The following is a 14,980-nucleotide window of genomic DNA, read 5'->3' as shown; positions in this document are numbered from 1 at the left end:
GTCGTGGAGGAGGAAAGGGAGCTGGGTGGAACAGAGGCCCTGCGCCCGGCGGGGTAACATATCAGCTGTTTGTTGATACGTAGAGCATAGACAGATTGTGTAGAGGTCCTTGGGGATGCCAGATGGAGGAATTGAGATGTGATACTGTCCTCTGCTTTTCAAGAAGCTTTCCCAAACGCTCCACACACAATTAGTTGCGCCATCCCACATCTCCCCACAGGAGATTCCCCGTCCTCGGCTTTAGCTTTGATTGTCGTCTGCTCTGTCTAGCAATGTTTATGTATACATCGGCTGTCCTCCACCAGGACGTAGACACTGTCTTAGCCATCTTTGATCTCAGTGCTCAGGACCGCACCTGGTATGGAACAGATACCCAGGGAATATGGTTGAATTAAATTGAAATAGGGTGCCTGAAGTCCAAGCAAGGTGGGGAGGAGGTGGGCAGTGCCTTCGTGGTGAAGCTGGGTGAGGAGGTGTATGGCTGCCAACCATAGAATGTACCCACTACCAAGGGGTCCCAGGATGAGTGGGATGGGAAGCAGGCCAAGTCTGAGGCATCAGGTTTTCAGGAGTGTGTAGAGTCCCAGAAACCAGTTGGAATTGAAGACAGCAACAGAGAATGGATGAGATGGAAGGAGGAAATCTGGAAAGCTGAGCCTAGATGAATTCCCAGAGGCAGTGACTTGCAGGGCTTATGGGTCCTGTGCACAGAGAACCATCGCTGAGCCTGTGGGTCAAAAGGAATCATCCAAGGAGTTGAATCTCTTGAGAAGTGAGGAGCTGCTGAAGATCCTCTTAGGTGCTTTAACTTTCAGAGAAGCAGAGTGATCCTGTAGGCCCCCAGTATCTAGTTAGGACTTTTGTTTGCAGTTGACCAAAAACCGAACCTCAACTGGCTCCGTTTATTGGCTTTTGTGACTGAAAAGCCCAAAAGTGGGGGGAGAATTTTGCCTTCAGGTTCGGCTTGATCCAGGGGCTCATACAGGAGCATCAGAGCTAGGTGGTTTCCTCTGTCTTTCTGTTCGGCTCTCTCCTCATCTTTTGGCTTGGCTTCCCTAGGTGTTGGCTTTTCATCTTTATGTCCCCCTGGTAACTCTAGACTTATAGCCTCTGAGAGCTCAGTCAAGCCAATGACAGAACTTCTGGCCTAGTGGCTGAGTGAAACCCAGGGCTAGCTTTAACTGGACCTGGTTGGTGGGCATTGGGACGCATGCCTATCCCTGAACCAGTAACCTGGGTCACATGCCGACCCCTGTGACCCCTGGACTGAAAGTAGGAAAGGAGCAATTCTCAGAGGAAAGTCAGGGTGCTGTTACCCTGCGAGTTTTGCTGGCTGGCAAGAACCATAGGGAGCCACCCCCTGCCAGCTGCTTGCTTTACCCCTGCAGCCAAGAAGCAGCTGCCTCTGTGCTGCCGAAAAGCGAGGCCACATCCAGCGAGAGTGCCCTGTCAGCTTCCTCTGCCCTCTTCCCATGGATCAGATGGCTTTGAAGTTGGTCTCCATGGAGCGGTCAGCCAGGCCACCTGCTGGCCACCTTCATTTGTCATCTCGGGTACATTCTGGACGGCATCCCGGGGCAGTGGCCCTGCTTGGCCTGGGTGGTCATGGGATCACTGGGCTGGCAACGGTCCTATGAGGTTTCTGTCCCATCTCCTGGTCCTCCTACTGGGACTCCACTTCCAGAGCCCGGGAGTGCGGCCTTGCCCCTTCCTGTCCCGGTGGCCTTTGATGGTGAGTTTCTGATGGTTCACAGGGCTCTTTCCCACTTCACTGAATCTGATTTTCACCGTCACCTGAGTGGGCAAGGGTGAGTATCCTGGTTTTATGGATGAGGAAACTGAGAAGCAGAAGGGGCAGATAGCTTAGCCGAGTGCCACAAGAAATGGGCTCACTCGCATGTGCTCTACAATTTGTACTTAGAAACCAAAGGTGAAGAAGAAGGAAGGCATGCTGCCTATTCCAGCCAGTCTCTTCATGTGAATGTGGCATCAGCTACCCATTGGCGGCCCTCTAAGTACATTCTTCATTAATACCTGCAGAGGAAAGCATTACCTCTGTTTACATCCCAGCACTCTGAGCTGAGGCCGCCTGCTGCTCCCCGTCCCGTGATCCCCGGTAGAGTTTACTGGAGGTTGAATCACACATCAGAACCCTGTCAGAGTGGCCACAGCTCCCGAGGGCACCTCCTGGAATGTGTGAGGCAGCAGGTGGGAGGGTCTCTCGGGCAACCTCGGGTGACCTGGTCACCTGACAAGGCAATGGCTGCTCTTGGGTCTTGCTGCTCCTGGTTGGCTGTCCTCCCTGGGGTCCCTGGTCCCTCACACGGCTTCCCTCTGGAGCCTGAGTCTGGACATTGCTCATCAGGTCATAGAGAATTGTAATTTCACACTGGAAGACATCATGCATTCAGGCTTCTTGTTTTACAGGTGAGAAACAGAGACGCAGCCTTAGAACCTTACCTCCTCTCACTCCCACCCCCAAGTCCATGGTGTCCCTCAGTCCCTTCATCCTCCCCCTCCCCTCACACCTGTGCTCCTGCAGCCCTGGACCTCTCATCACCCTTGACTGATTTGCCCTTGTGGGTACTCCTCCCTCTGACTAGAGGTGGGGAGGCCGTGGGTGCAGAGCAGGAGCTGTGAGGCTCTTCCCAGGTGTTTAGCCGTGGGCGTTTTCCTGGGACAGGGCCTGCAGTATTGTTATGGGTGGGATGTCTGTGTCCCACCCCCCTCCCCCGCCCGTGTTCATGTGTTCAAAGCTCAACCCCAGTGGGATGTTGTATGGAGGTGGGGCCTTTGGGAAGTGATTTGGGTTAGATTAGGTCTTGAGGGTGGGGCCCTCATGTTGGGATTAGTGCCCTGAGAAGAAGAGGAAGAGATCTCTCTCTCCGTGTATATATTTCCACCAAGGAAAGGCCAGATGAGGACATCATGAGAAGTCAGCCATCTGCAAGCCAGGGAAAAGGCTCTCACCAGACATCAGATCAACTGGCACCTTGATCTTCCCAGCCTCCAGACTGTGAGAAATAAGCCTCTGTTTGTTTCAGCCACCCAGTCTATGGTATTTTGTTATGGCAGCCTGAGCTGACTAAAACAATTATGGAATGTCTTAGCAGGAAGGGCTATTGAATAATGTTTGGTCAAAACTTCTCATTTTGCTCATTTATTTCTTCATTTATAAATACTCAGTATCTATTTTTGTGACAGACTTGGGAATACAGTGACATATGAAATAGAAATGGTCTCTGATTTTATAAGAAATTATCATTTATTGGGAGAGACAAGTATCAAAGAGGTAGTTTTTTTTTTAATTAAAATTTTCCATTGTGAATAGGGCTATGCAGAAATATGGTGAGCTTTGACAGTGGGCCCAAATTTTGTCTGGGAGGTCAGCAAAGCTTTTGCTGAGAAAGTGTCATTTAAGCTGAGCCTCAAAGGACAAGTAGAACTTAGCCTGATGAAAAGGCGGGAATTGGTGGGGGTTGGGGTGGGGGGAGGCATTCTACAGCGAGGGAACCGGATGTGGACCTGAGTCAGTCAGGGGCTGAGCTGGGGCCAGCAGAACACAGATATAGCTCCAAGCCCTGCGTTCTCGCCACAGCCCTGTGCTGGGCTTGTGCTACTGCCGTGTCAGGGTTGTGTGCTCGCCAAAGAGGGGAGTGGACACACACGGGGGTAGGCACACCAGGTGGGTGAAGCAGCGTGGGCAGAGGCATGGAGAAGGGAAAGCATGGACTTGGGAACACAGTGGGAGGGAGCAGCTCGACCCATGATTTGGAGTGGACACTCCTGCAGGAGAGAAGCAAGCAAGCCGGAAGGTACAGAAGGGTGGAAGGTGAGGGCGTTCACCAGGGGCTCAGGCTGGGATTGAAGGAGAGGGCCTGTGAGATGTTGGGATCAGCTATTTATTGTCTCTACACTCTGACTGTTGATTCCAGGTGTGTCATAGGAAGGGTTTTTGGTAACTTAGAAAGAATCCTACCTTGCTTGTTTTGCTTTTTGGTACATATTGCTAGAATCCCAAGTTCTCATGTTTTTATAGTCCCCTTTCAGTCTGGCTTTGTTGCTTAATTCCTTCTCTTTTTTTCTTCTCTACCTCCTATTAGCACCTGTGTGTACTTTATGTGTGCCGTGTATGGTGCTGGATGCTGGGGTTACAAAGACAGTAAGAGATTATCTCTGCCAATGGGGACCCCGGGACTGCAGGACACAGAAGGGATATGTGTGTGGAGGGGAGACCCTGTACCTTCTGCCAGGGTGTACGCCAGGAGACCACTGCAAAGACTCGGGCCCTGTGGGTAGATGAGCAAAGCAGAGAGGTGAACCTTACATGGCTCATCAAGCCTTTGTTGATCTTTTGACAGCAGGCCGGGAGCTCTGTGAGGGTAGGCGTCAGGCTTTCTGAGGAGGACCCAGGTGCTCAGGGATAGATGGGTAGATGATGGATGGGTGGATGAATGGATGAACGGATGGGTAGATTGATGGTGGATGGATGGATGTTAGTACCTCAGCACTAGTAAAGCAATGCTTAAAAATAGGACAGCTGCCAACCAAGTACAGTCAAAGATCCTGGCATCTCCCATTCCCGGCCGGTTGACGGTTTCTGTTTCTCAAGGCTCTGTGAGGGGTTAACTGGTTTAGAGACTGTTGGTTTAGAGCCTCTGCTGTTTGGTGAAACTTCACTGTTTAAAGAAGATAAATCAGGTTGCAGAATTTGATTTTAAGCCTTTATTTCTCTAGTGACTTGAGTCTCGTGGGGGACTTTGCATCCACATAACAGGGTGGTCTCTGGTGAAGAATTGGTGCTTTCTTAAAAGATGGTTTGCTGGCCCTGCCCACCCAGGATCCCTTGCTAGTGAGGCGGATCCCTGCTGGTGGCTGGTTGAGTGTGCCTGGCAAATGCAGGGAGACTGGGGTGCAGGAATCATGTACTCTTTTTGTTTAGCCTGGGCTAGGGCTTTTAAGGTGCAGTCCCTGCCCAGGGACCACCTCATTTCATGTTCAGTTCTTGAGGGCCCTTGCTCGCCTCTTTTCAGCCATCCCATTCCTTCATCCTTCCTGTGGTTTCTTCCATCCCAGCTGCTGACTCCGTATCTTTTCTGTGCGACGTCTCACGGTCCTTCAGCCAGTTGCACGTTCCCACCCCACCCTGCAAGGACCCTGACTTTTTGGCGGCTTCCTTTCAGATCACTAACCCAACATTCTTTTCTCAAATGAACAATCCTCTTGTGAAGTAATTACCTCCCCTTCCCATGATTGTTGTTTTGCAAGATTTTTTTTTTAACACTACATTTGCTTAAATGTGGAGGTGTATTTGTTTTACTGGAGTCCTTTTTTTTTTTTTTTTTTTTTTTTGTGGTACGCGGGCCTCTCACTGTTGTGGCCTCTCCCGTTGCGGAGCACAGGCTCCGGACGCGCAGGCTCAGTGGCCATGGCTCACGGGCCCAGCCGCTCCGCGGCACGTGGGATCTTCCCGGACCGGGGCACGAGCCCGTGTCCCCTGCATCGGCAGGCAGACTCTCAGCCACTGTGCCACGAGGGAAGCCCTGGAGTCCTTTTAAATGGCAGGACTGGGGACCAGGATGACACTGGCTTCTGGGCAGACTGGTCTGTCGTGCTCTCCAGGCTGTGGTTGTTCACCTGGCACCATGGTAGAGTCTCTGTAAGAAAGAATCATGTTACAGCAAGGTTATATTTCTTATAGTCAATTCCATCAAGTAATGCACTGAGGATTTTGGAAAGAGAAACCAAAGTCTTCAAAAAGGAGAGAGAGGAGGATGAGAGAGGGGGATAAAAGAACCCTAAACAATTCAGTTGCACGAATGGCCCTTGTATTATTGTGGCAAAATTACTTGTAAGTAAACGCTAAAGAGGAAAAACAAGCTGTGTTTGGTAGGTGTACTCTCTGTTCCCTGTCTTGTTTGTCTGCTCTGCACTATAGCGCTGTGTTGATATAGGGATATAACTGCTATGAATATTGATGGCAGCAAAAGCCTTTTTTTCCCCGTCTGGCCCAGTAAATAAAGCAGAAAGGATAAAACGGGAAGAGGAATTGTAAAATCCACGTGCTGTTTCCAGCTTACCTTGTTCCCTTACAACTCTAACTCGCAAAAACATGTTGACGATCTACCTTTGGTGGTCAGGATCTAATTTGAGTACAGCAGATTGGTTTATTCAGGGATTTTTTGCTTCTTGTTAAAGCAACAGAGCGGCCTTTCCTTTTAGCTCTCCAAGTTAGCGTCACTGCCTCATTGAAGCTTTCCTGGATCTCTCCTCTGTAGCTAGTAGCAAAGTCAGTCTCTATTCCTCAGAATATCCACGGTGGCCTGAGTGCACCTCTCGTGGGAACCCACCACCCAGGGATGTGGCAGTGAACGGGAAGACGAGCCCTTGCTCTCACGAGGCTCACAAGGAGTGTAGAGAGTAAACAGAGGAGTCCTTGGAGGTCTGCGTGTGGCACGAGGGGGCACGCACGCTGCTCCTCTGGGAGGTTTCAGCGGCTCACCCCAGCCTGGAGGATGTGGCTGGCTGTGCGGAGGGAGTAGGTCGTGGTCCGAGAAGGCCTCGCAGCCTGCTGAGGGGTGCGGGGTGCATGGGATGAGATGAGCCAGGCTGAGAGCAGGACCTGATGGCAGATCTGGACGAAGCGTGAGTGTGGAGGTTGGGGATGAGCTAGGCTTTTAAAATTGAAAACACATTGACTCTGGCTAAGTGACACCACAGAGGAATTTATTAGACCGCTAGGATGGTGTTCTGAGGATCAAGGGGTGCTCTGGGGGCACGTTAGGAATACAGGGAAGTTGAGGGGGGGAGAACCGATGAACTGGCTTTTCAGTGTGACCAGTGGGGAGTCGATAATGGGGGTAAAGCCTGGGGTACCGCCGGGGTTAGATGGTTTCCCTGCTGGTAAAGAGGAAGGATGCAGTGGTAAGACTCGGTGAAGTCCCACTCGGCACTGGGACTCGTCTGCGATGGAGGGGTGGCACTCTGGCGGCGGACGGCTAGACCCCAGGGTGGCTTAGGCAAAAAAGTGCTCACATGGAACAAAGCAAGTCCTTGCAGGGGAGAAGTTGTCTCACCCTTTGGCCTTATCAGAGGGCAGAACTGCTTATGAAGGTGCAGAGCTGCTCTTTGTCAGTTCCCTCTCCTGGGATGTCCTCTGTGTACCACAATTGAACCCCCACCTCTTGCACCAGACTAAACCTTTCGAAGATAGGACCACAGTGGAGCCATTTTTCTTACCTTGGCTCCTGTGTGGGGCCCATCGCGCAGAAGAGGTGCTCACTAGGCATTTCCTGAGCCAAATTTATTCACCCCCTTGCGCCAAGTATCTTAATAAATGAATTCTGTGACTTCCATTTTCCTGAGGCATTGGTAACTTTCCTCAGGTCTCACAGAGGGGAATTAATATCAGCAGGGGACTTTATGGGCTGTATGGGACAGTTTTAATTACTTACGAGTTTTCATTTAGTTATTATTTCAATAGCTTTTTTGCCAGCAAATGCCTCTTGTAAAATTAATCGCACACATCTCAGTGGTCTATATTTGTATTGAAACCAAAGCTGTATAAAGAAAACCTTTGTAAAAGAGGAAAGAGCCAACATTTTTAGACCTGCTGATGGATGCATTTTCTCCAGCTCATGGAATCGCATGAGTTGGAACTGGAAAGGTCCTAAGAGCCCTCTAGCCTGAGGGTGGCATCTCGGAGGTCTGTGGCAGTCAAATGGGAGTGGCTGCTGAGTCTGGAAGAAGAGGAGGATTCAGGGGCTGAGTCCAGGCTCCCAGGGAACGTGCGTGGTGACCCATCAGTAGTGTCAGCCGGGAGAGGCAGCACGCCAGCAAGGAGGCTGTGGGCTTGCTGTCCTGAATCCCCTCCCCTTACTGTGCAGGTGAGGAAACTTAGGTCCAAGGGATTGGAGGGACTTGCCGAGGTCACCTTGCTGCTCAGTGACAAAGATGATCCTGACTTAGAAGTCAGATGGAAACCCGAGAGGAAGAGAGGGTCAAAGCAGATGCAATTTGCTTTCTTCCAAAGGATATTCTGTTCAAAGCCCTGTGGGAATCTTTGTTGCATCCTTGTGCTTTTCTGGGCCTGATTTGGCAATCTTGGGAGGAAAACACGCTGTATTTTGCAAATGTGTGCAAATAACAAACGTGCTGTTACGTCCTAGGCAGAGTCACTGCACACACAAGGCAGGTTGCAAAGTGCAGTGATATAGCCACTGATGAAAAGTGTTTTACACTTAGTTGCTTATGAGAAATTCAGTGTTAGAATTAAAATGCCTTCTTGCTCCAGGTGCAGTGTTAATTGTTCCATTTCTCATAATAAAACTTTGCTTGGAGAAGAATGTTTATATCTCTGAGATACTGATCTAATCCCTGTTTCTTTTCTTCTTCCCCATCCCCCCGCTTTTTTAAATTTCTTTGTTTCTCTTCACAGGAAAAAGTAGAATATGCCTTCCTGATTATTTTTACAGTCGAAACATTTTTGAAGATTATAGCGTATGGATTATTGCTACATCCTAATGCTTATGTTAGAAATGGATGGAATTTACTGGATTTTGTTATAGTAATAGTAGGGTAAGTCCCTTTTATTTGAGGAATTTTTTTTTTTTTTTGGGGGGGAAAATGGGAGGTGGGGAGTAACAGAAAACAGTATTTTAAAGGAACAGGGTTGGTCCTTCGTGCCAATGATTGCTGCCAGAACGTGTCAGGAGTTCTTTGAAGCCTGATGATGCTGCTGTCGGTCTCTGGGCAGAAACCAATTTGAAATTCTCTTGTTGTTACTCCCTCTTTCAGTAACGTGTTAAGGAAGGAAGTTTAAGCTCAGCTTGTGATGTGACAGGGTTCATCTTACAGGGCCTTGGGCCTCCACAAATAGGCCAGCCCTGCTGGTGCTTTGAGTCCAACGTGTACAGCTCTTATGCTTAACACCCCATTAAGTTAAAAAACCAAAATAAAACAGTAAAAAAGTAATAAATCCTTCCTAGCAGTGAGGTACTCTGCTATTTAACATCCCTTGAGGAAAGCTATTAATTTTTTCTGCTGAGTTGGGAGAAAAGACGTGGCACGCTACTATCCCATTTCACATAACAAAACAAGTGTTTGAAAAATATCAGATATCCGACATGAAATGAAATAAACCAGAAAATGCAAAGAATCAAGCCTTCTCCCCGAATCCTGTCACAGGAAGAAGACACCAACAGTTTCAGTTAAAGGAGAATGTTAAAATAAAAAACAGTGGAAAAAAAGAAAAACAGTGGCCTGTGTTATTCTGGTCCTTCAACACCTGGAAATGTTTCCAGCAAGAGAAAATGAATCAGTGTCGGAGGAATGCTGGGTCTTTGGACCAGATACCCACATAGGAGAATAAGATCTATTCCTTTGCTGAGTCTTAGTTGCCTAGCTGTAAAATGGCTTGCTCCTAAAATTATATTTTCTCCTATATAGAGAGAATGTTAAATGGCCTTTCTGTTTTTATCTCCATGACTTCATTCAAATGACTTGTGCAGTTGAGCAAGGTGATTTTTCTTTTGGATTATTCTTTATCATGAATCCTTTAGCTTTTCGTGGGAGACTAATACTGCTGGATATTGGGAGAGTGAGATAAATTTTGAGCCTGTTCTTTCAAACCTAGGAAATTAAAGTGGGATCCAGAGTTAGCCCAACAGGATGATTAGACTTATGGAGAAAAATGTTAACTTTTGCAAAAACCACCCTAGTACATTGGACTCTAAGGTATTGTGGCAGAGGTAGTGCAGCATGAACTAAAATGAAGATACGTATCATACCTTCCTGTATTTGATGAACTTTAACAAGGAGTGGCAAGCAGGAGCCTTGCAGGTCTCTTGGTTCTGGAATAATCTTGCTGTGACTCTCCTGACCCTGGACTTCCTGTTCAGCTAGCCTATGGAGCTGCTTAGCCCCATTTCTTTTGTCTCTACCCTACAAATCATCTTTCTGTTTGGAGGCATTTTTCGGATTCTCATACAGCACAAAGACAGGGAACCAAGAAGAGTGCGATAGTCTCATTGAGTTGAAGAGACAGAGACGAGTTCAGGGAGGCTGAGGTGGCTGAAATTTGAGAGGCATGATGTGGGAGCGGCGAGGGAGATATTGAGAGAAAGAGGTCTGTAAGCATGCCTTGGGGTCGTCTTGAGTTTTGGCTAAAGACTAAGCTACCCTACATGGGATGATAGTCCATAAGGCCAGGCAAAGATTATGAGTAGGGAAAAAAGAAAATCTGGGGGGCTATAGCTGACTAATAACTAGGACTCACATAGGTCTTTGAGTTGTTCAAGTTATGACCAACCAGAGTGGAAAGACCTCGTTGAACACCCTGGACTGTCAGTGGAGACCCCAGAAGGGCCATTAGTAGTACGGGCTAACTAACTCTAGAGCAGGGATTGGCAAACTGTGGTCAGTGGGCCAAATTCAGCCTGCTACCAATTTTTGTAAAGTTTTACTGTAACACAGTCACAAGCATTTGTTTACATAGTTGAGTTGTGTGGTTTAGGTCCACAAAGCCTAAAATATTTACTGTCTGGACCCTTACAAAACAATTTTGCCAACTCTTGTTCTAGAGTAAAAACCATCTGGAACCCTTAGTAATAATATTTGAAAAGAAGCCTGAAAAGGAGCAAACTGACATGCAAGTAACTTAAGTGCCTGCCAAAGCAAAACTCAACACTCTTTAAAGGAAGACCACAAAATCCAGATAATTAAAGTGTTCAGCATCCTGTCAGATATTACTAGACATGTGAAGAATTGTGACCCATAATGAGCAGGAAATAGAAACAGGCCTAGAAATGACAGACATGGTGGGATTAGTGGGGAATTCCTTTACAGGACTTTTAAAACTGCTATTATAAATATGTTTATGGACCTAAAAGGAATATATGACTACAGTGAGAAAAGATGGGACAATGTAAAAAAAAGAACCAAATGGAACTTTGAGAGCTGGAAAACATATCTGAAATGAAAAATTCCCTGGATTGGCCTAACAGCAGATTAGACTCAATAGAAGAAAATAATCAAGGAATTTGAAGATATAGGAGTAATACAAAGAATAATGATGGAAAATAAATGAATACCACCTTGGTGACCTGTGGGGCAATATCAAGTCATCTAACATACATATATTTGGAGTCCCAGAAGATAGGAGATAGAAGGGAGACAGAAAAAAATATTTGAAGAAATAGTCCAAAATTTCTTAATGTGATGAAAAATATAAACTCACAAATCCAAGAAGCCCAACAAAGCCCGAGCAAAGTAAACGTGAAGAAAGCTACATCAAGGCTCATCATGATCATAAATGGCTCAAAAGCAAAGATAAAGAGAAAATCTTAAAAGTAGAGAAAAAGCCAAGCAACTGTGCAAGCAGCTGTGCAAGCCAGAAGACAATTGACATTTTTAAAGTGCTAGGGGACGATGTCCACGTAGAAATCTTATTCAATGAAGATATCTTTAAAAATTGAAGCAAGAAAGAAAATTTCCAGACAAACCACAGCTGAGAATTCATCAGGAGACCTGCACCTTAACAAATGTTAAAGGAATTTCTTCACGCTGAAGGAAAATGACAATAGATAGAAGCATGGATCTATACAAAAGGAATGAAGAATGCCAGAAAGGATGAGTGCATGTGTAAATATAAAAACATTTTTCTCATTTTAAAATCTTTTAAAAGTAATTGATTATTTAAAGCAAAAATAACAGCAGTGTATTGGGGGGTTTATAACATCTATAAAAGTAAAAGAGATGACAACAGTAGCACAAAGGACAGAAACAAGGAAATAGCCATATACTATAGGAAGGTGCTTTGCAGTTGGTGGAGTCATTTGAAGGTAGACCATGAGAAGTTAAAGATGTATGTTGTAAACCCTAGAGCACAGGCCAGCAAACTTCAGCCCATAGAACAAGAAGAGTTTATTGCCTCCCCTGCCCCCCAACGCTGACAAAGTATTTTATTGTCTGCTTTAGCAGATTAAGTTTTATTGGAAGACAGGCACACTCACTAATGTTTATGGCTATTTGGTGTTAGGATGGAACAGTTGACTACTTGTGACAGAGACCCTATGGCCTGCGATTCCTAAAATAGTTACTATCTGGTGCTCTACAGAAAACTTTTGCTGACACTTGATCTAGAGGAGACACTAGAGAAATAAAGTGGTATAGCTAATAAGTCTGTATTGGAGATTAAATGGAATTTTTTAAAATCTCAATTTTTTAAAACAGGGAAGACAGGAACAATGGACAGGGCAAATAGAAAACAAATAGCAAGATGGTAGATTTAAACCTACCCTTATTTAAAATCCACCCTTACTTAAAATCCAGAGGTTATCAGATTTTATATGTGTATAAAAACAACACTCAACTCTATAGTGTCTGTAAGAAACGTAATTTATAAAGACATAAATAATTTGAAAGTAAAAGGACAGAAAAATATATATCATGCAAAACTAATCAAAAGAAAGCTATATTAATAACCAACAAAGTAGACTTCAGAAAAGGGAATATTATCAAGGATAAAGAAAGACACTTTATGATGATAAAGGTGTCATTTCATGAAGACGATGTAATAATCCTAAGTGTGTATATATACACAGACACACGTGTGTGTGTGTGTGCCTGTATCTATGCATACATACCCACAATAGCAGATCTTCAAAATATACGAAGCAGAACCTGATAGAACTGAAAGGGGGAATAGACAAATCTTCAGTTGTACATTTTAATACCCCTCCTTGAGGAGTGTTGATAGAACATCTAGTCAGAAAATCACTAAGGATATAGGGAGATTTGAACAGTACCATCAACCAATTTGACTTAATTGACTTTTTTAGAACACTGTACCCAACAAGAGCAGAATACACATTCTTTTCTCATGCATATGGAACATTCGGCAAGAAAGACATATTCTGGGCCATAAAACAAGTCTCAGTGAATTTAAGAAGATTAAAATCATATTAAATTATATGTTTTGAATGAATTTAGCAATGTTTCTGGATAAAACGTCAGTATAAAACAGCATGTGAATTTCTATATGTTAGTCATGAACAATTTGAAAATAAAATGTTAATGACATTATTATTTACTATGGCATCAAAAACCATGAACTATTTAGGGATAAATAGTACACTGAAAATGACTAAACCTGCTGAGAGAAATTAAAGAAGACTTAAATACATGGAATGATGTACCTTGTTCATGGACTGGAAGACTCAGTATTGTTGGAATATCAGTTCTTCCCAAATTGAGGTATAGATTGAATCCTAATCTAAATCCCAGTAAGATTGTTGTAGAGATGGACAGATTTATTCAAAAATTTATATGGAAATTAGAGAGGCTCTAGACTAGACAAAGAAATCTGTAAGAACAAATCTGGAACCTGATTTTAAGACTTCCTATAAAGCTCCAGTAGTCAGGACAGTGTGATATTAGAGTAAGGAATAGACATAAAGATCAATGGGACAGAATAGGGAGTCTAGAAATAAACCCATATGGATGTGATCAATTGTTTTTAGACAGAGGTGCCTTGATGACTCAATGGGTTGAGGAAACATTTTTCAACAAATAGCACTGGAACAACTATTTATCCATATGAAAAAGAAGACTCCATTCTTACCTCATACTGTATACAAATATTACCTTAAAATGAATCATAGCCCTATATTTAAAACTATAACATTTCTAGGAGAAAATCTTTATGACTTTGGGGTAGGCAGAGATTTCTTAGGACCCAAAACGCACTTGGCATAAAAGAAATAATTGAAATTTTGAACCTTATCAAAATTTAAAACTTTTCTTCAAAGGGGACACTGTGAAGAAAATGAAAAGATAAGGCACAGATTGGGAAATAATATTCCCAATACATATATTTGTATTCCCAATACATACCAAGGACTTGTATTCAGTATTTATAAAGAACTCTTATAACTCAAGGAGATGACCCAGAAGGTAAATGGGAAAAAAAATTTGAATAGGTCTTCACAAAAGAAGATATGTAAATGGTCAACAAGCACCTGAAAAGATGTTCAATGTCATTGGTAATTAGAGAAGTGCCAATTAAAACAACAGTGACATAGCACTACATACCCACTAGTATTAGTAAAAAGACCAACGATACCAGATTTTAACCAAAATATGGAGCAACTGGAACTCTTACACACTGCTTATAGAAATGGAAAACGGTACCATCACTTTGGAAAAGTTTGCCAGTTTCTTACAGTGTTAACCATACACTAACCATATGACCCTATTACCAGGACTATCCTGGGTACTTACCCAAAATAAATGAGAATACCTGTTCACAAAGAGACTTCATTCATAATAGAGAAAAACTGGTAACGACCCAAGTATTCCTCAACAGGTGAATGGATAAACTCATTGTGGTATGTTCATACAGTGGGATATCAGTCAACAATAAAAAGAAATGAACTGCTGATAAATGTAACAGCTTGGATGAATCTCAAAAACCATAGAGAACAAAAAAAGATAAACAAAAAGGAGAACATGTTGTGTGACTCCATTTAGGTAAGATTCTAGAAAAGGAAAAAACAACCTAAAGTGATAAACCAGATAAAGTCAGTGGATACCTGAGGCTGAGCTGAGGATGACTGTAGGAGGCATGAGAGGACTGTTTGAGATATTGGGAAGGCTCTCTGTCTTGGTTGTGGTGTTTGTTACTGGGGCTTATGCATTCATCAAAACTCATCTCATTGTACACCTTAAATGGGTGTATTTTATTATGTATAAATTAAGCTGCAATAAAGTTGGTTTAAAAAGTAAAAAATCATCTAGGAAACTAAAGTCGAACTGGACTTGGTCTTTTTTTCTCATTAAATATGAAAAACTTTAGAACATCAGATTACCTTTTATCTAAAATACGTACTAAATTGTAGTCAAAGAGCAGAAGAAAAGTTCAAAAAGAAAAAGAAAAATTAAATTATTAATGTCTTCCCTTGAATCAAACTCCTGCTCACTG

The 14,980-nt window shown here is 44.2% G+C and overlaps 1 protein-coding gene across 18 annotated transcripts in view; it reads left to right on the top strand.

Annotated features, from left to right (window-relative positions):
- The window catches only part of CACNA1D (calcium voltage-gated channel subunit alpha1 D), a 317,823-nt gene that overhangs the window by 154,847 nt on the left and 147,996 nt on the right, over nucleotides 1-14,980 (top strand). For all 18 annotated transcript variants that reach the window (XM_060308364.1, XM_060308363.1, XM_060308362.1 and 15 more), the window contains exon 4: nucleotides 8,438-8,577. In XM_060308364.1, the coding sequence (XP_060164347.1) occupies nucleotides 8,438-8,577 (140 nt within the window). The remainder of the gene's footprint in view (nucleotides 1-8,437; nucleotides 8,578-14,980) is intronic.

Source organism: Globicephala melas, chromosome 11 (assembly GCF_963455315.2).
Source record: "Globicephala melas chromosome 11, mGloMel1.2, whole genome shotgun sequence".
NCBI classification, from domain to species: Eukaryota; Metazoa; Chordata; class Mammalia; order Artiodactyla; family Delphinidae; genus Globicephala; species Globicephala melas.
The sequence above is the reverse complement of the archived record's forward strand: the minus strand, read 5'-3'. Positions and strand labels throughout refer to the sequence as shown.